Raw genomic sequence first — 23917 nt, forward strand, 5'->3', positions numbered from 1 at the left:
TTAGCTTCCAAAACAATAACCTTTCGTGAACAGTCTTGTGCCTTCCGTGTCAGGCACCAGAAAGAGTTCCCTATTACAGTTTAGTACAGAAATCCTAAATTGTTTTGTACTATTCAGGAAGACACTATTTATAGTTATCCGATCCATCATCATCTCATCTTCAAATAGGGGAGTTCATCAAAGCTTTGTATGAGTCAGATGAAAACTGTGAAGTGGATCCCAGCAAATGTTCATCCAGTGAACTTCTGGACCATCAGAGCAACCTGAAAATGTGCTGTGAGCTGGCTTTCTGCAAGATCATCAACTCTTACTGGTGAGCTGCTGTCAGTGCTTCATTCCCTGCTTATGGAACTTGACTTTTTCATATGAAAGTTATCACAGTGTTAACTGTCATTTCCCAACCAAAGGAAGAGAAGTTGAAAGTTTCCCTAACACAGTTTTATCTAAAATCTAAACCTATATTGTAAGAAGTCCCCCTGAACTATCTACATAAATGTAATCTTTCCCCAGAATATTAACCCCACATTCTCGAATACCAAAAGTACTTTAAGGACTTTTAAACATATTTACTAGTGTCAAAACAGATACGTTAATGATTTCTGACCACTGTTCTCACCGGCAGTCAGTAAGATTTTAGATTTGTGATGAGCAGTCTGTAGAGAGATTACACTGAGCTAGAGTAAACCAAATGGGTTAGTCAGGAGCTGCATGCCATCTTCCCACTTTGCAAAACCTTATTTACACTAGTTCCTGAGATTTACAGCATCAGGTTTCTGGTCTCCATCTGGATGTCTATGACTTGTCCACCACCTCTCAGCCGTGAATCAACGGAGTTCTCTCTATTATTCCCTCCTCATAGTCTGACTCTGTGGGGCCACAGTGGGATCCACCCGGGCTTTTTTGGGTTCTAGTACTTTTACCTTTGGTCTTTCTTTCTTCCCCAGTGTTTTTCCTCGTGAGCTGAAAGAAGTGTTTGCATCCTGGAAGCAGCAGTGCCTGAACCGCGGCAAGCAGGACATCAGCGAGAGGCTCATCAGCGCCTCGCTGTTTCTCCGTTTTCTGTGCCCGGCCATCATGTCTCCCAGTCTCTTCAACCTCATGCAGGAGTATCCTGATGACCGCACATCTCGGACTCTGACTCTCATTGCCAAGGTCATCCAGAACCTGGCCAACTTTGCCAAGTAGGCGGAGCTACTGTAACCACTTTCTCAAAACGTCACTTAAAAGTACATGAGGCTTAACCTTTAGATGAGCATGGGCCACCTCATCACTCATGTTACATGGTTTTCATCGTGATGTTATTAAAAACAGCAAAAAGATTGACATCACTTTGAATATTCACTTTGTAGAGGAATAGTTAAGTAATCCATGCATCCAATGGAATATATGCAGCTACTACAAAATATGTTTATGAATAGTATGGAAAATGATAAAGATATATTAAATGAAAAGTGCTATTTAAAAAAAGAGATAGCCAAAAAGAGAGGACACCAAATGGTGTATATGCTTTTATCCCCCAATATGATATTGCAAAAACCTAAATATAAGAAAGTTGGGAAGGAATTGGCCTGACCCCTTCAAAAAAGTCAATATCATGAAAAGATGAAGTGGGGACTATTTTGGATAAAAGAGACAAGGCAGTGTTTGGATCTGAATTGGAAAAAAATTTATTAAAATCATTTTGGGAATAACTGGTGAAATAGGAACTCTATGTGAGATGATTTATAAATAACATTTTCTTAAAGTTTCAGTGTGATAATGGCATTCGTATGTGTAAGAGTTATTCATTATTCTAGAGAAGTAGGTACTAATGTACTTAGGGGTTATATCTGCAGCTTAGTTTAAAATGGTTCAGTCAAAAAAAGAGACGGTGAAAACAGACTTGGCAAAATGTGAATGGTTGGTTAAGTAGGTAAATGGCATATGGGTGTACACTGTATATTCTTTGAAATTTTCTGTAGTTTTAAACTTTTTCAAAAAGAAGTTAGGAGAAATCAGCTGGAGAAGAAATGCACTGAACTGTAAACAGCAGATATGTTTGGGTGGTAGAGCTGGTATAGCCATCCTTTTTTCTTTCCACTTTTCAGTGTTTTCAAATTTTTCTTAAGTTTGTGTAATTTTTATAGTTTATAGGAAATAATTTTAAGAAATCACTGAGAAGCAGTTCACACTGGCAGAATTGATCCCAGATTCTCTTAATATTGAAGCTTAAGTATGTTTCTAGTAGCAGTGTATTGAAGGGAAAAATTAGAACTTCAGTGAAACACTGTTTTCTAGCATGTGGCTCTTGGAAAGTGCCTGAGTTTAACTTTGTGTGCACAACATATATGCCAACAGAGGAATCTATTTTTACCCATATTTGATCTAATTCTTATAAAAATTGTTGCTAGTTTATTTTAGAACATGTTCTTTGGATTTAAGCTAGGCCCAGAAGATAGCTACAACCTAGACAGACAAAGAAGAGAGGAAATTCTCTAGTAGACATAAATAGCATAAGCAAAGGTTTGGAGAAGAAAAGAAGTATACTATATTTGGGAGATTTTGAAGAAGCTAGTGATACTGAGGTTTATACTGATAATGTTGATACTGGCTTTAAATACCAGGGGAAAAGGACATTGTCTTTACCCTATAGAGAATAGAAAGCTATTCAAAGTTTTTGAGTATTAATGTAATATTAAGAAAGTATGTTTTAATACTTATCACTTACAAATAATAAAACAAATTAGTCACCTCCCTAAAAAAAAAAGTATAGCTCTGTGTAAAGTCAATTCAAAATGATCACATCTCTTTTCCTGAATATGTTCTTTCTCATTTTCTCTCCCTCTACTTCAGATTTGGTAACAAGGAGGAATACATGGCATTCATGAATGATTTTTTAGAACATGAATGGGGTGGAATGAAGCGCTTTCTTTTGGAGATCTCTAATCCAGACACCATCTCAAACACCCCAGGCTTTGATGGTTACATTGATCTGGGCCGAGAGCTTTCAGTTTTGCATTCCTTACTGTGGGAAGTAGTTTCCCAACTTGATAAGGTAAAGTAGGCTGGAAGGGCAATGGGGGATGGGAGGCAGAGCGCCCTGAGCCACATGAATTCTGGAGTGTCTACGGAGTGATCACATTCGTGCTCTCTGCTAGTTGAAAGCAACCTTTTGATCTAGAAGTCTGGGAGGAGATTGTTATTATTTCTGAGTAAAATGTGTGCCCTAACCGACCAGGAAATTCTAGAAAGTCATGAAATTATTAACATTTATTTTAAAGTAGTTACCTTGATTAATGGGGTATATATTTCTATAAATATGTGTGTGTATTTGCCTAGAAACTAATATTGAATATTGATGTGTGATGCGTTATTCATGGAGTGTAGAATGAGACGAAACCTCATAATAGTAATTTCTAACAAAAGTGTGGACTTAAGAAAATACTGAGACTATCGTGTTTAAGTAACTTACCATGAGATTTATTTTATCATGCAAGTCAGAGGGTTTACTATAACTATTGGTGTCTATAGAGTTATACGGGATCTGAAAATCCTTATTTTTTTCCTCTGCAGATGTGAATTAATATAGAAAATGATCATTTTAATCCTTTATTTTCTGACTATAAGCTAAAAAGTATATATCATATTAATAACTAAATGTATACCTGTCAATCATTTTCTTCCTTCTGGAATTTTGCAAAGAGGAATAGAATTTATTATGGAAAACAGTCTAACATATTTTGGCTAGGTTTATCATAATAATTATTTATAGGTGTTTTTGTTTGCCACAGGTACTTTATAGGTATCTGTGGTGGTATGTTAGAATAAATTCAGACAACAAAATTATTTAAATTATTTTTCTGTAATTGTTTTCCTCCATTTCCTATTACCTTTAAAAATGACACACCAATAAAATGGGGAAGAAGAGAGTAAAACTTATTAAAAAAGACTAGTTTCCTAAGGAAATATAAATGGTAGGGTTTCCACTGGTACTAACACATTTATAAAATAATACTGTTTCTTATTCTTATGGACCCATTAGATTTTAAGTTGCGGCTATGCTAAGGGTAAATTCCTTGAAAAAGAATCTTGGCTCAAGAGAGTCGAACGAGTAAAGACATTCTTCAGATGGCCTTTGTCCTCAACCAGGAGTCTACTGATTGTTGAGGAGACAAGGAAAACCCAGAGGCAGCCATATAAAACTACCTAATCGTTAAGGATTCCCGTAAGACCCCGTGAGAATGAGAATTCCCCAAAGGAAAAAATGATTGAGATGGATAAAGCAAGTTGTAAAAGGTTATTCTTCACTGAATAACACCATCAGTGGGCTGTGGATACAGTTATATCTTGTGAAATCAACCTGGTTTATTCAGGGGCAAAGTCTTTTTAACAGGCTTTACTGTGTAAACACATTTTCTCCTTTTTAATTAATCTGTTTGGTCTTGGGAACCAGCAGTACCTCTAGATGTATCTCATAGAGTTTACCTGATCTTGCTGTTTAAACAAAAACATTGTCTTGCTGATGCAAATTCAGTTGGCAGTAGGTCAGCATTCCCAAGGTTAAATGACTAGTGGATGACAGTGATCAACTGTGTGGCCTGCAGTGCTCTGGACCCCTGAATGCATCACCTTCTTGTATGCTGGCATGCATTTCTTTCCTCACATGATCCCTTCTCTTTGAAAGTTTCATCACACTAGCCAGCCCTCTAGTCCCAAATTCCTTTTTGGTTAGAAGGTGTTTGGTTCTTCCCCTCCCTTCCCCTCCCTTGATCTACCAGCCTCCCAAAGATGTAGTTTGCTTTGCATGCCTATTTTAGTTGGAATGGCAGTAGTTTGGTTGTTTTGAGCATGTCTTTTAATTTTTATTTGCATAATCCTAATTTCTATTTCCTTTCTTTCCTCAATGTCTGCTGCATCTTGTTTCGCCTCCTCCATTCATCTCGACGCCATGGTTCTGCTGCTCCATAACAATGCATTATGAACCTGCCACTCCCATACGCAAACACCTACCCTTCCCTTCAACCTCCACCCCTCCATCAATGGCATCGTTGTCCCAAAAACAATCTGTGGTGGATATCGCAATGCTTATTATCCAATTAGGGTGAAAATTCCTTCCTACAGGCAACCGTGGCAAAATTGGGACCTCTCCCTCGTGTTCTTGCTGATATTACCAAATCTCTGACTAATCCTACACCAATACAACAGCAACTGAGACGCTTCACTGAGCATAACTCCAGTCCAAATGTCAGTGGAAGCCTCTCCTCTGGGCTGCAGAAAATATTTGAAGACCCTACTGACAGGTATGAACTTAGGAAAGAACTGGAACTGCTTACCTCAGAGGGAGATGATGTTTAGAGATTTGTGGGGAAATCTATTGAACTTCATTCTTGAATTTACAGCTTTAAACTCATGAGCAATTGAAAAGAATCTTCTGAGATAAATCCAATTGTTTGTCATAATAATACACATAATCTAGGATACTTTTCTCCTAAAATGATATTGTAGAGTTATATTCAAAAAACTTATTTAAATAAAAAAGCCTGGGCTTCCCTGGTGGCTCAGAAGGTAAAGAATCTGCCTGCAATGCCGGAGCCCCAGGTTCAATCCCTGAGTCAGGAAGATCCCCTGGAGAAGAGAATGGCTACCCACTCCAGTGTTCTTGCCTAGAGAATCCCATGGACAGAGGAGCCTGGCAGGCTATAGTTTCAGATAGGACTGAGTGATTTAAAAAAACATATGTCCTGCCTAATAGAAGACTAAGGGCTCTATGAAATTGGTATTTTCATGTATTGTAGCACTCAGAGATCTGAGAACTTCAGTTGAAATCAATTTAGAACTGGCTGTGTCAGGCCACATGGCACCCCACTCCAGTACTCTTGCCTGGAAAATCCCATGGATGGAGGAGCCCGGTAGGCTACAGTCCATGGGGTTGCGAAGAGTCGGACACGACTGAGCAACTTCACTTTCACTTTTTACTTTCATGCATTGGAGAAGGAAATGGCAACCCACTCCAGTGTTCTTGGCTGGAGAATCCCAGGGATGGGGGAGCCTGGTGGGCTACTGTCTATGGGGTCGCACAAAGTCAGACACAACTGAAGTGACTTAGCAGCAGCAGTGTCAGCTGGACAGGTGGATACAATGTTAACACGTAGACTTTGTTTTCTATATTGGTAAGACCTGTGCCTGTAGTAGGGATCCTTTGGTTGTACACTGAGGGCTTCTGGAAGGGTTGCTGCTGCTGCTAAGTCGCTAAAGTCATGTCCGATTCTGTGCAACCCCATGGACTGCAGCCTACCAGGAAGGGTTAGACAGAACCAATTAACTGTGAATTGGAATACCTCGGGTAGTTTAAAACCTAACTAGGAAATGATTGGAATTCTAGTAAAAATCTAAGACAGGGAGGGAGGTGGTTCTCACAGTATTATCCCCTGCTGCTGCTGCTAAGTCACTTCATTCGTGTCTGACTCTGTGTGACCCCATAGACGGTAGCCACCGGGCTCCCCCGTCCCTGGGATTCTCCAGGCAAGAACACTGGAGTGGGTTGCCATTTCCTTCTCCAGTATTACCCCTACCTTTGATGAAAAACTGAAAATGTTGGATCTTATTCTGAGTATTGTGATGATGAAATCTGGGTTTAGAAACTAGTAAGGAAGACTCACCGGGCCTGTGAGCTTTCTGAGGAGTTTATATGCCTGAGTTGAGGAAATCTTAACTGTTAAATTTGCCTCAGGAGTAATGAAGGGTCCTTTCCTTTTTCACAGTGATTTGCACAAACTAAAATCCCCAAGCCAGGACAACACAGACAGTTATTTCAGAGGGAAGACATTATTGCTGGTCCAGCAAGCCTCCTCCCAGAGCATGACTTACTCGGAAAAGGATGAAAAGGAAAGTAGCCTCCCCAATGGCCGCAGCATCTCCCTCATGGACCTTCAGGAGACGCACGCTGCCCAAGCGGAGCATCCGTCTGTGATACTCGACGTGCCCATGCGCTTGACCGGAAGCCAGCTCTCCATAACTCAGGTGGCCAGCATCAAGCAACTGCGGGAGACCCAGAGCACCCCCCAGAGTGCACCCCAAGTGCGAAGGCCCCTGCACCCAGCCTTGAACCAGCCAGGCAGCCTCCAGCCCCTGTCCTTCCAGAACCCTGTCTATCACCTCAGTAACCCCATTCCTGCAATGCCAAAGGCCTCTGTGGACTCCAGTTTGGAGAACCTAAGCACTGCCAGTTCCAGGAGCCAAAGTAACAGTGAAGACTTCAAACTCAGCGGACCCAGCAACAGCAGCATGGAGGACTTCACCAAACGGAGCACGCAGAGTGAGGACTTCTCCAGGCGCCACACCATGCCCGACAGACACATACCTCTCGCCCTGCCGCGGCAGAACAGCACGGGGCAGACCCAGCTCCGGAAGATGGACCCGGCGGGGCTGGGCGCCCGAGCCAAAGGCCCGCCGTCCCTGCCGCACAGCGCCTCCCTGCGGAGCACCGGGAGCATGTCGGTGGCGTCAGCGGCTCTGGTGGCCGAGCCCCTGCAGAACGGGAGCCGTTCCCGACAGCAGTCCTCTTCCTCCAGAGAGAGCCCGGTCCCCAAAGTGAGAGCCATCCAGAGGCAGCAGACCCAGCAGGTAGGGACGAGCGCCAGAGCGGGACCGCCCGCCGCTTGGTCCTGCTGTGTCCTCGGTTCTCTGTCCATACATCACTGGGAAATGCCCTCACTAACAGGGTTTCGGCTTAAAACGATCTTCTGCAACCTTTTAATGGAAAGAGGAAATGAAAAGTTTGGGAGGTTTCTGGCTAGGTGAGGTAGCAGAATGTAGCCTGACTCAACACGCAGGCACCTTTCCATCTCTTCAAGCAGCTGAGCTACCTCTCAGCATCTAGCACAAATCTGTGATGCTGAGGGAATGGTTGGAAACTTAAGATATGAAATCTACAGCCCAGATCAACTAGGATGTGTTTTGGGAATCTGCACATTTATCCTCCTTATTTTTTTCCCTTAAGATTCCACACTAAAGTTTTGCATTCTGAGCCAAGAGTTTGATATACCTACTCTCTACTCCACACCCCAGTTCCCTCTGGAAATAGCAAGTCCCATGTGCCTTTTCCTGAAAATGACTAGAAAAATAAGCTGAACACCTGTAGAGGCAAGGTAAAGGAGAGAGGTCATAATATAGAAGGAAACACAGGTGGTTGACAAGTATTCACTAAATGGTTATGCAAATCTGTTCTTTCTCTGTTTACATGGACAAGCCCAGCTAGTATCACATCTAAACTTAATATAAGATTATCAAACTTTTTTCTTCACAAATAAGAAAGGGTTCTTAAGAATTTAATCATTTCTTCCTTACATATTACATTTTGAGGCACCTAGACATATTTTGCTCTCGAAATAAACTAAGAGTACATATATACATATCTTACTTTCATCTAAAAAAGAACCTTCTCCTAAAAAGCTTCATTGAATTTTTTTTGAAAACTAATCATTAAACAAGTGATTAAACAAGTTCTATGACAAATCCTTTAGTCAGCAGAATCACTGGTCAGAGGAGACTGCAATGAGACACCAATGTATCTCTTTAATATATTTCCATTTTTATAGATAGGCATTTACTGATTTGGCTCTTTCTGCCTCCTCTCTGCTGTAATCAGAGCCCTTGCCACTACTTTGATAATTATTGTTTTTGTTTTTGTTTTTTTTTTTAAAGTAGAATGTTTACAGAATCCTTGGATACAGAAGTAGAAGAAGGGATGAAAAACTTAGGTAGATTCTGGTAGCCAAGTTCCTGGGCAAAACCTCCTAGTTGGTCACTTCTTTTCTGAGAAATACTTTTTCTTCCGTCTTAAATTTTTCATATTTTTTTGTTATATTTCCAAAAATCTCATCAATTCATTTGATTAAATGCACATTTTCATTTAAAGAAAAGAAAAAAAGAAATTTTACATAAAGATTATATAATTTTTTTCCTTTCTTTGAATGAAAATGCTTTTCTATATATCTTTTGTGTGTGTATATATGTTTTATATACATTTAATTTGTGTTAGGAAGCTGTCAGTCTTTCACATCTAATTGTGAATAAGTTTCCACACTTGCTTTTATGCTAGCTTCTAGTTGAGATCAGCCCCTTTCAGAGAACTGAAGTGTTTATTGAGAGGAGAAGAGAAAAGTAATTTTAGAGATGGATTACTGTGTAGAGGTAAGTGTCTACATGGGGCATTAAGTGCAACATGAAGGCCCTGAGGATGAGAGCAGGAGTAGAGAAGAATATCAGATTGGCAGAGAGGGGCAAGACAGGGCAGAGGGCCCTCTGCCTACTTTGCAAAGTTGGACTTAGTTCAAACCCTAAACAGAAAAGAAGAATGCTTACCCTTCCCTGCTTTATCATGTTGTCCTCAGTTCCCAGGATCCATGATTCAGACTATTTATAGATATTGTAAATCAAATAGCCTTTTGTGTGACCACCTGAAACTGTCATTTATAATATCTCTGCTATATGGAAATTTAACACCTATCATGGCAGCACTACATGATTCTATGTGGGAATAGAAAACTTTCCAGATGGATGAAGGTAGCAAATGAAAATGGTCTTCAGACACCAATTAAAATGCTTTCTAGCCATAGCCATTAATGAGCTTGGGAACGTCTCTGTTACATTGTCCTGAGGTGGGGGCATAGCCGTAGCAAGATGCCCCAGCACAACTTTAAATATTCATCTCTGGTTGTGTAACACTGACTTTTTCTATGCAGATGGTTTATTCTTTCAAGCTTATGTTGTTGTTGTTGTTGTTCGGTTCTTTTTTTTTTCCTGCTTGCTTTTCTCATCTCATTCCTATGAAGCCTAGATGTTCTATCTAATCAGCACATTTTTTATATAAATTCCTTTACATATTTTAATTGCAAATTATTATGCTGGAGAATTCTTCTCTCCCCCAATACTGGAGGATTTCTTTGGGGGATTGTTCTACAGGCATTTATACTTACTGGAGGCTTTGTCCCATGCAAATTCCATTTGTATCTTGGCACAAAGGAGCAGCCATTGTTGACAATGTAACTAGCTTCAGTCCTTCTCCATCCACTGAGTAGGAAGTTGAACAATCTACAGAGAAGGAATATTTTAGGAAGCCATCTTTTACTTTTTGGACCCTTTTGGCTTTTTAATAATTTTCCTCTTCATCTTTTTTGATCTGTCATATACTCTGTGTGCATAATAGACTTTATTTACAATATATGAGTTGTACAGATACAATATGTTACCTAACCTTAGAAATTCCAATTTGAAGATGCTTTTTAACTAGGTATTTGCCAAGTCTATTAGAATGATGTTACAGTTTCCACTTTGGGATTTGTTGAACCCTCCACCGAAGAATTGATGCTTTTGAACTGTGGTGTTGGAGAAGACTCTTGAGAGTCCCTTGGACTGCAAGGAGATCCACCCAGTCCATTCTGAAGGAGATCAGCCCTGGGATTTCTTTGGAAGGAATAATGCTAAAGCTGAAACTCCAGTACTTTGGCCACCTCATGCGAAGAGTTGACTCATTGGAAAAGACTCTGATGCTGGGAGGGATTGGGGGCAAGAGGAGAAGGGGACGACAGAGGATGCGATGGCTGGATGGCATACTGACTCGATGGACAGGAGTCTCAGTGAACTCTGGGAGTTGGTGATGGACAGGGAGGCCTGGCATGCTGCAATTCATGGGGTCGCAGAGTCGTTCACGACTCAGCGACTGATCTGATCTGATCTGATCTGATCCCCTAACCAACCTCTTCTAGGATTCTCAGAGTTTACTGATTTAGTCAGCCCTTTCTTTGGTGTTGATAGAGAAGTGGCCTTCATTTTTGGGAACCTGATTATTTCAGATTAGGAGGAAGTTGAAAGTAGCACGTCTTATTTATGTCTAGTAACTAAACAGGGAACTGGCCTATTCTCAGTCAGCCTCAAGCATAGCCAGGCTAACCAAGATCAATGGAAACTGCTTTCTCTGGCCCTTTTTGCCCTAAAACAAATTATTTTTCCCGGAGACACCCTATATAAGCTCTATCTCAGAAGGATGATATTCCTGTTAGGAATTCCTGCTCCTTCTCATTTTATCTTTTTCATCTTTTATGATCCACTGTTGAACGTCAGTGGAGAAAATGTTCTTCTGAAGGCTATAGCTAAGCAACTTATCAATCTCTCCTCTCAATTTGTTTGACTATAAACTAGAAGAAATAAATTTTGTTATCTTATAAAGGAGATTGAACAATCTCTGAGAAAAAGCCCTTTGATGTACTTCCAAATTACTGGAGGAAAAACATAGAGTATCTTTCTCCTAGTGATAAATTGTACTTTGGTATGAATTCTAAAGAAAATCCAAAGTAATAGTAAATGGATGATATTTTTATTGAGCATCCATTGCACAATGACATAGTCACTACCATTCAAAAAAAAAATCCTGTGACATATGGGGCCATGCTTCAAGGGTTGAGAGTCTAATTAAGAAATAAGACCAGCATTCATAAGACCAGTAAAATAAATATAAAAGACAGTATTTAGTTCTTTCATTTGAAGAATATATTGTAATAAAAATAATTTTTAAATAAATATCACCTCCATTGTTGTCCAGTATAGATAATTATTTCTTATTTGTTCAGTATTATTTTTTCTGTTTTTATAATCAGTTCAGTCAATTCAATCACTCAGTTGTGTACGACTCTGCAACTTCCTGGACTGCAGCACACCAGGCTTCCGTATCCATCACCCACTCCCGGAGCATGCTCAAACTCATGTCCATCACCTTTATGTTGCCATCCAAGCATCTCATCCTCTGTCATCCCCTTCTCCTCCTGCCTTCAATCTTTCCCAGTATCAGGGTCTTTTCCAGTGAGTCAGTTCTTCACATCAGGTGGCCAAAGCATTTCAGCTTCAGCATCAGTCCTTCCAATGAATATTCAGGACTGATTTTCTTTAGAATTGACTGGTTTGATCTCCTTGCAGAGACTTAGTCAGCCCTTTCTAGGTTTTATCATAAATACAAGTAGTTCTGTTAGTCTGATTTAGTTTTTCAAAACTTACTGACCACCTACCATATGCCATGGGGCATCCCAGGTGGTGCTAGTAAAGAACCCACCTGCCAGTGCAGGAGATGTAAGAGATGTGGGTTTGATCCCTGGGAAGATCCCCCCTGGAGAAGGGAATGGCTGCCCACTCCAGTATTCTTGCCTAGAGAATACCATGGACAGAGGAGCCTGGGGGGCTACAGTTCATAGAGTCAAAGAGAGTTGGACATGACTGAAGCAACTTAGCATGCATGCACTGTAGGCCGTGCAAAGTGCTAGGAATATATATTAGGAAAAACAGATTTAACCAGTAAAATAGGAATAGGGTGAAATGCCAAGTTCCCATTGTACCCTCTTATAATTCACTGGACATAGTCCCTGTGCTGATACGGTAGCTACCACCACCACCAGTGAAATGAACTAACTCTTGCTTTTCCAACTTCTCACTTTACAGTTAGTGCCCGGATTACCTAAGGAGTTGTTTTCAATATGCTTCTAGGGGCTAAGATCTCTCCTTAGTATGTTCTTAGGGATACTATTAGTTTGTAGTGCATTTATTGGCACTCATTAATTAGTTACTTGTAACAAATCACAGGGAAGGAAAGTTCTTTCAAGCAACATATTGTGAACTATAAAGCAGAAAGCTATTAAATTAGCTTCCTTGAAGTTATAAATTACAAACAGTAAAGTTACTCATTTTAGCAATGGCTTTATCTCAAGCAGCAATTGAAAAGAAAATCCTGGTTTCACAGAAGAGCAGCTTTGCTGTACCCTGTGTAGTAAAGTGATAAGATTATGAAATTAAAAAGACATTTGTCTCCTCTAAGTATGGACTTTCTATTAATTTTTAAAGACTCAGAACCATAATATTTTGCCTTTCAGGTGTACATACGTCAAGTAAAACCTAAACCCCTTGTTAAACCATTTTTCTCTGCCAATACTAAAGCAATGTATTGTGCTTTACTTTCAAAATCCAGTAGAGGGAGAACCCAGGGTGTGTGTGTGTGAAGGAACTTGTGGTTTACAAACTGCTTTTATATGCTCTCTCATTTGTTTCTCATAATAACTTTTGAAGTAGATAGTTATCACCTATTTTAATATAAATGAATTCTATAGATCAGTGTTCCCAAAGTGTGATACTCAATTTAAGTATACAAGTTATTTAATCATGTAATTATGTTAATGTATATTAGAAAAATATTTGACTATTAATATGAATTATTTATAAATATATATAAACATCAAACTCATGATTTTACTGATAATATTGCTTAGCAAACTGGAAATGGTTGTTTTATTATTGATTATAATAAATAATATGTCAGTGATGATGTGGTTATGACAAAAATAATGAGAATGATCCACAAATGAATGAAGCATAAGAAGCATCCCTACCACAGTGGCAATGAAGGTAGACTTTGAGAACTGAGGGGACTGCAGTTTAAGACATGTTTATGTTTTTCTTGAGACAGTGGAGAAAATGGCTTTAAAGAAGGAATTTCTAGAAGTTCATTCCCAGTTGCTTATGTGTACCACAGGCATGAAGCCATTTTTATAGATGCATATCCGTCATCTGTATAAATCAACCAAACCAGGTTCTTCTTCAAATCTTTAAGAAATACCTTCATGCTTTTTAAAATTGTATTCTATCTCTTTCTGACTGCACTGGGTCTTCACTGCTGCGTACAGGCTTTCTCTAGCTGCAGCGCTCAGGCATCTCCTTGCTGGGGCTTCTCTTGTCGTGGAGCACAGGCTCTGGAGCGCTTGAGCTCAGAAGTTGGTGGCTCACGGGCTTAGTCACCCCACGGCATGTGGGATCTTCCCCGACCCAAGACTGAACCTGCGTCCCCTACATTGGCAGGCGGATCGTAACCACCGGATCGCCAAGGGAAGCCCCTCCTACTACTTTTGTATGAATATTTTTTAGTCTGCCCAAATAACCTTTTTGCTTTTGCATCCACTTTGTTTTTCATCTAGTCTTTCTAAACCTCAAAGTGATCAAAATACCCCTTATTTTAAAATATCTATATATTTAGAGTTTAACCAGGTTTTATTCCAGAACAAGATAAAGATTCTTAAGGCTTATAGCTCTGCATGAGAGAGAAAATTCCCTTCCAACTATTTATAGAGTATTGCTCCTCAAAGTAGAAATTGATTTTAATTATAAAAAGGCTAACTCACAGAAAATGCTTTTTTCTATCTGTTTCTCAGGAAAGCTAGAGAAAAATAACTTGCTGTCTATTTCCAGCATTGTTTAGGAAGGAACCACTATGTTCAGTCGTTATTGTTTAGTCACCAAGTCACGTCTGACTCTTTGCAGCCCCGTGGACTACAGCATGCCAGGCTCCTCTGCCCATGGGATTTCCCAGGCCAGAATACTGGAGTGGGTTGCCATTTCCTACTCCAGGGGATCTTCCTGACCCAGAAATCGAGCCACCCACGTCTCCTACAGTGCTGGAGGATTGTTTACCTCTGAGCCACCAGGAAAACCCAGTAGTAGCCTAATACAAATTGTCATATCCAGTGCAAGGTTTCTAAGATAAATATAGTAATAACATCTAAGTTCTATAGTACTCTGTAGTTTCCAAAGAATTTTTACATACATTGTATTATTCCATCCTCGGAACTCCCAGGGAGATGCTCGGGATAGGTACTGATGGTGGTGGTAACCCTACTCAATAGATGGAAAAAAGTATTTAAGAGATTAAGGGACAGGGTAAGTGGTAGAGTTGCTACTCAAGGCCAGAATTCTTTTCATTCTGCATCCTTTTCTGTTGCCCTTACAAAAGGGCAATTTATCTAGCTCTCCTAACTGGATAGAAATATCCCTTGGACTAGGCTGATATCCATTGTTGTGATGCTATATTCATCAAGAAACTTTCTGGTAAAATATGGACTTATGGATCTTAACCCATCAAGAAGTCAGTGCTCTATAAAAATGACCAATATCAAAACACCAGTATCGAAAAGTGATTTTTTCTCTTTCCCTAAATGGCTGATGTGAAAATTAAGAACTTGGCATTCTGATATATAAATCGGTTAGCTACCTTGTGAGTTGTTTAGCATTAAACGGTTCCTTGGTTCCTGAGCATTCCTGGTTAAACAGGTGTTTCCTCACCCGAGCAGTCAGCCATCAAGTTGCATTTTCTCTCTCTCCTCTGTGAACACTGTAATTTCATTAGGTAATGACCTAATGAAACCACTGGACTAATTAACAGTTTTAAGGCCTTGGCTTTTCCTGTTTGGGGGTAGGGGTGTGGTGTGGGGAGGCAGATTCTTAGAAGTGATTTCTGTTTACAATATTTCTGAATATTTATTCTTATACCAATGGATATCCTCTTCTCTCACCCCCAGCCCTGGCAGTAATATTATTTAGAACTGAGAGCATTTATCAGAAAACAGGGATCACAGTTATGCCTTCCAAGAATAGCTGTCTTTGTGGAACATAACTGCAGATGAGCTCTTTCGGGAAATGCTAACGGGTATTTCTGATGCAGGTTCAGTCACCTGTGGACTCCGCCACAATGTCCCCAGTCGAGAGGACAGCAGCCTGGGTCCTGAACAATGGGCAGTATGAAGAGGACGTGGAAGAGACTGAGCAAAATCAGGACGAAGCCAAGCATGCTGAGAAGGTAGGATGTAGTCTGAGCTTATTGACTTACTGTCCCCACTGGTAGACCACACACAGGGTCATCTAGTCAGGAACGTGATCTCCCCAAGTTCAGCTCCACCTCTTATGTTAACCCTTCGATGCATATTCATGTATATTATTTCAGTAGTGGCTGCATGTGAAAATATGCAGAGATGTCCATCAAGTTGACATCAAGCTCTAGTGCAAGGGGAGAATGCATTCTAATATATATTTTGTTTTAATATGGGTTCCCTGAATTTCAAGAAAATTCTGTTATTCATTTCTAATCATTTTAAGTGAATATTTCGTGTTTCTGTATAACTAAACACGTCCAAAATTACCCTTGGACTAGACTTCCTTTCTATATCTTTGTAGTGATTTTGCCTTTTTTTGTTTCCTTTTCTCCTTTTCTGGATAAAGAATTTGTAATGCTATAGATGATTTTTAAAAGACATCAACATCAAAAGAAAAAAACTGAAAAAAAAGACATTAACTATTGCTTCAGTTTTGTTAAGAAAAGTTGACATGAAGAAAAAGGATTATGACACAAGAACCATGATGTCATGTACAGCATTATCTCATTTAATTAGCCAGACAACTAGCTTCTGTTTATCAGCATAATCCTAAAAGCTGTGCTTATTGATGCAGTCTGCCTCTTCAGACTGTGTAAGAACTGTCATCTTTGACCTTCTGGATTAATAAGCATAGTGTAGGACCATGACATTGGATAGGCAGAAGCTAATTGTCTAATTGTTGATTAAATGAGATATGACATGAAAATACATTGCATTTTACAAAGCAACATATAGGTTTATCATTAATGACTAACAAATTTGAGTAGACCATATACAAGAAAACTTAATGCTTCTTACCTCATCCAGAAATTTGACATTCCAGTTATTCAGACCCCAACCACAGTAGCTTCAGTACAAAAAAGGACCAGGTAACCAATTGAATTCTATGAAACTTGAGTGAGAGTTTGTTATATAAAACTTTGGTGAGAAAACAGGCGTATATATGTGTTCCAACAAGCAGTGGCAAATTGGGCAGATGAACAGCATCATAAAAGTGGGCCAAGAGGCAGTGTTAAAGAACACGTGGGCCTTTTGCTTAGAGCCTGTGACCTGAGTGTTACGCTTCCGTGGACAGGGAGGAAGCAGCAATAACATATTGTGCTACAAAAGTATTGATTTAGTAGCTTGTCAGTACAGAAGTGCTGCTTGCTCTTTAAAGGGCTGATTCTAAGGGTGAAAGAATGGCAATCTGATGAGTCAAGCCATGTCAGAGATCCTACAACACAGGAGATGCTACAGAAGCCTTTCTCTTGTAGACAGCTGGCTTTTGGCTTATTTTAAGCTTCTAAGTGCCTGCCTGGCCTTCTTTTTTTTTTCCTGTTCCCGTTGGATACCATCACAGATTGGTATTGATGTGGCTTGCATCAACCTCTAGTTTAGTGTGGAGAATGATATATAAATATATACATTTGGAATGCAGAGTTAAGGAGGCAGGCAGAGCTCCATTACCATGTATGCCTGGGGATCATTTTGAAGAGTATCAGCAGCCATGGAATGGCTGCTCACGCAGCATCCAGCTATACTGCTTAGGGTTTGATAAAAAAAAATCAATCACTGACATCTAAAACCAGGGTAGCTCTAGTTTTTCTCTCCTTGTCTTTGGCACCTCTTCTCTTCTGCTCTCCCTGGTGGCTCAGATGGTAAAGAATCTGCCTGCAACGCTGGAGAGAGACCTGGGTTCTAACCTTGGGGTCAGGAAAATCCCCTGGAGAAGGAAATGGCAACTCACTCTGGTATTCTTGCCTGGAAAGTCCCATGGACAGAGAGGAGCCTGGCGGGCTGCAGTCCATGGGGTCACAAAGAGTCAGACGCAACTGAGCGACTAACACTTTCACTTTTCTTTGTCCTCTGCTCTAGTACGAACAGGAAATCACCAAACTGAAGGAGCGCCTGCGAGTGTCCAGCCGGCGACTCGAGGAGTATGAGCGCCGGTTGCTAGTGCAGGAGCAGCAGATGCAGAAGCTGCTGCTGGAGTACAAGGCCCGGCTGGAGGACAGCGAGGAGCGGCTGCGCAGGCAGCAGGAGGAGAAGGACAGCCAGATGAAGAGCATCATCAGCAGGTCAGAGGCCGCCTGGGAGCGGACGTGGGCTGGCTCGGGGCACGAAGAGGCGGGATGATGGCTAGAGGATCCTAAAGCAAGCACTGCGTGTCCTCCGTGATACTCTCTACAGGGGTGAAGGCTGGCTGTATCTCTTACACTTTTCCACATGTGAGACCTTAGTGCACTTCCTCTGAGGTAGCCAAATTTTCTTTAGTTGTAACAATCAGAAACAGTTAAAACTTAGTGACTCACTTAAGAGGTCTTAGAGCAAAACTGAATTTTAAAAGTGTCAGTATCCAGCGTCCAAGACTAATTTAGATTTTTACAAGTCCAGAGAGGTCTAAGACACTGCACATCTTTAGAGCCAGAGAATCAAGGCAGAGGGCCAAGAACGTCCGAGGAAGACCAAGGGAGGGGGGCAATTTTACGAAACACTACATAGCACTGACTGTGGGCCAGGCACTTGTCTAAGCACTTTACAAATAAAATTTGTTTACTCTGTTACTGATAATTTGTTTAATGCCAGCCTCTGAGGTCAGCATTATTCTTCTTCTTCTCCTCTTACAAATAAAGAAACAGGCAACAAATTCATTATGTCACTTGCCCAAGGTCACTTAGTGGTGCAACGGGTTTGAAGCCAGGTAGTCAAGCCCTAGCTCAATGCTCACAACCGCTGTGCTTCAGTTGTTAAGTGCCGTAGGCAGGTTGAAAGAGGTCTGTTGTTTTAGCAGCACAGAAGGATTTAGCAGTCTTACTGAGAGCCCTTCCATGGGGTTAAACGTCAGGGGATTAAGATATGAAATGCATGAGAAAAAAAGTAGACTACTATGTGTCGTGTACACTCAGAGGACATTTAGCTGTTCAGGGGAAGGAAAGGTCAGCTGTCACAAAATAATGAGATTAAAAAAGGGTTTGATTTGTGTCAGTAGGTTTGCTGTTTTAAAATGAAATAAGTTGTGCTAAGGAAAGGATCTGATAGAAGAGAGGGAGATGATGGTGAGAGTGCTACTGCAGAGGAGATGGAAACATTTGGGATCCAGTCCCAGGAGAGGCATCAGCTCTGAATGTCTTCTCCCAAGTCAGGTGAGAAGACAGAGCCTAGTGCAGATCTTGCGCTAGGAAGGAGTGGCAACGCTGAGCTGTCCTGAGTGTGGGTGTCTTGTTCTGTGTGTTAGCCTGCTCGCTCCTTGAAGCTGTTGGTCTCTCCTTCCCGCCCCATTCTAGGCTAATGGCTGTGGAAGAGGAACTGAAGAAGGATCATGCTGAGATGCAGGCAGTTATTGATGCAAAGCAAAAAATAATCGATGCACAGGTAAGCAGGTTCTCAGTCTAGTGGAAGCGACTGGTTTATCATAACTGTTATCTCCCAACTTCCCATCCCTTGCAAACACCAAGGCATATAACAGAAAACGGCTCATTGGAAAGTTCTCGGCATTACCTTTCAAAGACTTTTTTAAAATGTTTCTTTGCAACCTCTACGACCTTTTCCTTCCTTTACTGGTGACGAATCCATTAACCCAGCAAAGTTTTAGCCTGCTTTAGTACAGGTGCTCGACAAATCTCAACCAGGTGCATGACGGGGTTTACTTCTTTCCTTCTGGAAAGGAGGGCATTCTCTCGGGGGCACCCGTGAAAAGTCCACTGCATGTGTCTGGCTTGTGACCTCCACTGACCATTGCTTGGCTGTGACATTCACGGTCTCGTCAGTCACGTCCACTGTGCCATCAGCCTCTGGCCCCAAACAGTAGTTGAGCTTCAGGGGAAAGACAGGGCTGCAGAAGGCACCCTGCCTTGTTATTCTTTTGGTTCCTTGACAGGCATCGGTGCCTGGGGTTCACTTGGCCGCCCTTCTCCATTGGTGCTGTGCTTGGAGAGCCTCTTACAGTTGATGAGATCAGAACCTGGGTGTCTGCTCCCTGTAGCTTCTACCTGTGATGCTAACGACACAATGATGGCCAGGGGCTCCTCACAGGTTCTCAGAGCAAAACCCAGGAAGTGTTTCTAATGCCTTTTCATCTTTTCAGTGCAAAACACGGTTGTATTTCTTAGAGTGAAACAAGTAACTGAGAGGCAAGTGCCGTTTGGATGTGGCTGGGTTGGCCACTGAATATATCCCCTCCCTAAAGACCACCCAGGCAGGCTTGTGTTTCTCACCCTTAAGTATCATCTCATTTCCGTTAGGTCTGAAATAAAAATGGGAGCAAGGCCTTTGTATGTCCCACTTTCTCCTCTCCCTCTCAGCCAGTATCAGTCTATGGTAGAACCACCCAGTATTCTTAAACACACATTCCATTCCCACTCAGGTTTCCTGACAGAGCTAATGTGGGATGGGGTACATTTTTCAAAGGAATAGGGAGCGAGGCTGAAAGCACCGCCGCGGAAAGTATGCGTCCTGGGCCTCGTCCTCCCTCATACACACAAGACCCGGAAGTCAAGTGCGAGTGCCAGTGCTCTCTTGTCAGCACAGTTCCCAGAAAGATTTGGACCCTTGAACTCTAGTTTCCAGATATTTAGACCTCCTAAGAATCAGAAGAAAGTTCTTAGTTGGTCCTTTCTTTAAATGTGTCCCCAGGGTGGATGACAGAGAAGGAAGGGTTGCAGAGACAAGGCTATCTCGACAGGCATTTATCCAAGAGGCTTAAGAGAAACAGCCTGGGTAAAGACAGTTTAGTCAGGAAAACTAGTATTGCTAAGTGTTCACTTTGGGATTTTTCAACATGAGAGAGAGTTCTATGAATAACTATACCCAAATAGATTTTCATTCTAATAAGATAATACAGATTGTTTTAATAATTTCCGCTGGTCTAAAACCGTGGCAGCCTTAGCAAAGGGAGCTTAGGGGTGTCCCACTCATGGCTGTGTGCATACAGTCCGATTTCCTAGTTGCCTGTTGAGGCAGCCTCATCATTAGCTTCTGAAGATTTCTATCCTACCTTGTCCCCGATTTTGACTTCTAGGTAAGATGGCTGGACATGAAGCAAGAGTCATAGGCATAGCAGGTGAAGGCAAAGGAGGGAAACAGATTCATCAGGGCTCAAAAGCTCTGGAAAGAAAGGGCCTTCTCTCAGTTAACAGGACGGTGTCACCATTCCAGAATGGGAGAACTGTTATCCTCAAAGCACTGGTCAATGTCAGACTTGCAGTCTGGCTAAACTAGACAATAGTTTGGATCCATACCTCAAGGCAATGGTTTTCAAATGGTTTGATTCTATGGACTATTTTGGTGGAACCAGAGGCACCTTCCATAGATCTCTTTCCAGCTGCTCCTCCTGACCACTCAACAACAAGGACTTCTCTCAGCTAATGGATCAAATCACGTCCAGGTTAGCTAAATATCATAAATTACACATTCAAACACAGGCATTACTGTATAGTAAATTTTAAGAGGAGGCTCATTTTGGATCCCTAAAGCATACCTGAGGAGTCCATTAGACCACATTTTGAAAACCATCGCATGATGCCCAGCACAGATGATAAACACTAAAGCTAGCTTTTCAAAAATTATAATCCCCTTAAAAGGAAGGGGATTCCCAATTCCAGCTGCTGTCTCACTGACACATTAAAAATCCTTTTCTAGCAAAAGACTGTGAAAATCCTTTGGTGTCCTTTGTAGCAAATGCCTCTTCCTCTGAAAGATTAAGTAACTTAACATCTTAAGTGTTTGATGGAGCAGAGCAACCCTTCCAGCAACATTTGCTAGAATGAGGACATGTTTTGGGGTGAAAGCTTCCCAGTGAGGTAATGCACACTTACTTCCGTGCCCCTGATACCTGCCTTGGTGCCACTGGCAGTTAAAAAATATTTCTGAAGTGAATTGCTTTCCTTATACTAGCATCGGGCCCAACACTTCCCAAAACAGGACAGGACAAGTACCCAGTGAATGGGTTTCCATCTCTCTCAGCAGCCATGTGCCCCTCCAGACCAGGCTTGTCCCTGAATTCAGCCTCTTCATCTCCTAGAGTCAGTTCATGCTCCGCGGCCCCCCTGGGGTCAGCCACTTTCTAACTGGAACTGGGAGATGATGAGTATTCCCCTAGTGACCCTGTCCTAGGAGATGAGATCCTGGTGATGGTACTAAGGGGTCATTTCTTAAACATCAGACCAGGGGCTGTGCTGCCTTCCACCCCAACCTCCCCCCTGCTCCAGGGATTTCTCCAGGTGACTCAAATGGAGAACAGAAAAGGGCGTCCTAGGAGAAGCAAGCAGCTGCCTAGTTACTGTTGCAAGTGATATCTCCACTGTGTTAAATTACAGGTCATAAATGGAGATGAGATTATGCAAACAGGCAAGTAACCCCGTCCGTCCGTTCTCTAGCTGAGCAGTTCCCAGCCCTGGCCCGATGCACTGGCCTCCTACACATTCCAGCTCCTGCACTCCCCACACTCAAAGCCCTTCCTGTCAGGCCGGAACTAGATTGCTCTGCCGTTCACGCCAGGCAGAATGAAAATGTCAAGGCATCTTTTGCCAACTGAACTTGACTTTCAAAAGTCCCTGTTTGATTTTTTTGTTTGTTTGTTTTATTTTGAAAGGTTGGCACTTGGAGGGGAAGTTACAAAAGGGAGTTTGTCCACTTGGAAGTTTTCAACTGTTGAATAAAAGGGTTGCTTGACTTTAGTTGTTACTCTTGCAGGAAATAAATAAATACAGCCATTCTTAGTCTTCTTTTTGACCCTTTATGAGTCAAATAATTTTTCATGAATGCCTAATTTCTTTGGGTCAACCCTAGAGAATCCTTTAGTCCTTAGAACTGAGACATTATAATTTATCCTAATACTGAAATACCTTCTTTTTTAATCATTTTGAGATATTACCAGTCTTTCTGCTCAGAGATCATTTCTAACCATAGTAGCGGGGAACATCATATCTGGTTCCCACCCCCTTTTCCCTGGTAGTCACCGGCCAACCCTTACTTCCTGACTTTTAAAAGATCTAAACTTGTTACCTCAGTAAACTCCATTGGCAGTAATTTTTTTTTTAATTATCTTTTTTAAAGCCTTGTAGTTCTTTATTTCTTTCAAGTTTTGCTTATCCTTAAAACAAGTTACCTTCCCAGAGTATAAATCTTATGCTAGATTTGTGGTTAATTAATAATGCTGATTTTTTTTATATATATGTATCTTACCCCCTGAGTTCTCTATCAGGGAAAGGAAAAAAAATTTAATGATATTAACAAGTGTGAGCTAGTTTTTTTTCATACTTTTGAAACTGATCACCAGCCCTGCTCCATATAGATTCCCACCCCACCCCCAAAAGCAGAAGATTAAAGGGAAGCCTTACCTGATGCTACTGTTGTATTGGGTTGGCCATAAAGTTCATTCGGGTTTGTGTACGCTGTTACCGAATGAATTTTTTGGCCAACCCAATATATGCTTTCTCCCTAAACGTCCCCCCAGGGCAGTGGTCTTCCTTCTGCATCTTGGGCAGCATGTTTCCCAGCAGAGCAGCGCTGCTCACAGCCGTGTGGAGCTACTCCTGTAACAGCAAGGAATAGCATCCATCACATGGACGTTTGTGTGTCCTCTCTAACCCTGACCATGACTGTCCTTACCATGCTTTTCACTGAGCAAATGAAAACAATCCCTGGGTAGGAAGCCTGTTTTTGGCCCTGGGGGGGTTGTTCCTCACGTGTTGTTTTTTTTTTAATTGTTTTCTGGAAAATGGCAACTTCATGTTGGAAAGGTTCTAGAATGATTTACCTAGCTACTGAAGCTAAGATTAGGATTTCTCTCCTAGTCTTTGCAAAACTAATGATATTTTGATGGGATGATTTTTATTTTATTTTTTTAAATTTAGATGAGTCTGCTTTTCTCTGATTGCCATTTTGTTCCTTCATTTTTTTTTTCTCTTTTTTTTAATTCATGTATTCAACAGTGTTTGGTTCCAAGATGTTGGTTCTAAGGCTTTTTTTTTTTTTTTCTTTCTGAGATTCAAAAGTAAAATGAAAGCAGTCTTCCTTATTGGGGAGCTCTCCTGGAGTACCTCTGAGCTGGAATGAGTCTAGGAGCTTGTGTTTTCTGTTTGTTTCCATGTGTTATGTTTCCGGCATCCCCCTCCGGCCACATCTCCCTTCCCACATTCAAATAACCCCTCGGTCTAGCTTTTGGCTGCTCCTCCTCCTCTCGCTGTCGCATCCTCACTTTGTCGGTGACTATAAACTGC

At 41.3% G+C, this 23917-nt stretch overlaps 1 protein-coding gene across 5 annotated transcripts in view; it reads left to right on the top strand.

The window, feature by feature from the left end:
• Window positions 1-23917, top strand: part of RASAL2 (RAS protein activator like 2) — a 254269-nt gene that overhangs the window by 224077 nt on the left and 6275 nt on the right. For 3 of the 5 annotated variants that reach the window (XM_010850123.1, XM_010850127.1, XM_010850126.1), the window contains 8 exons: window positions 169-313; window positions 945-1181; window positions 2833-3034; window positions 5080-5279; window positions 6741-7602; window positions 15509-15643; window positions 17574-17776; window positions 18983-19070. In XM_010850123.1, coding sequence (XP_010848425.1) covers window positions 169-313; window positions 945-1181; window positions 2833-3034; window positions 5080-5279; window positions 6741-7602; window positions 15509-15643; window positions 17574-17776; window positions 18983-19070 — 2072 coding nt within the window. Of the gene's footprint in view, window positions 1-168; window positions 314-944; window positions 1182-2832; window positions 3035-5079; window positions 5280-6740; window positions 7603-15508; window positions 15644-17573; window positions 17777-18982; window positions 19071-22012; window positions 22856-23917 lie in introns of those variants that run through there. The other 2 variants (XM_010850125.1, XM_010850124.1) reach the window with 2 other exon arrangements.

This window comes from Bison bison, unplaced genomic scaffold, assembly GCF_000754665.1.
Source record: "Bison bison bison isolate TAMUID 2011002044 unplaced genomic scaffold, Bison_UMD1.0 scf7180017864289, whole genome shotgun sequence".
NCBI classification, from domain to species: Eukaryota; Metazoa; Chordata; class Mammalia; order Artiodactyla; family Bovidae; genus Bison; species Bison bison.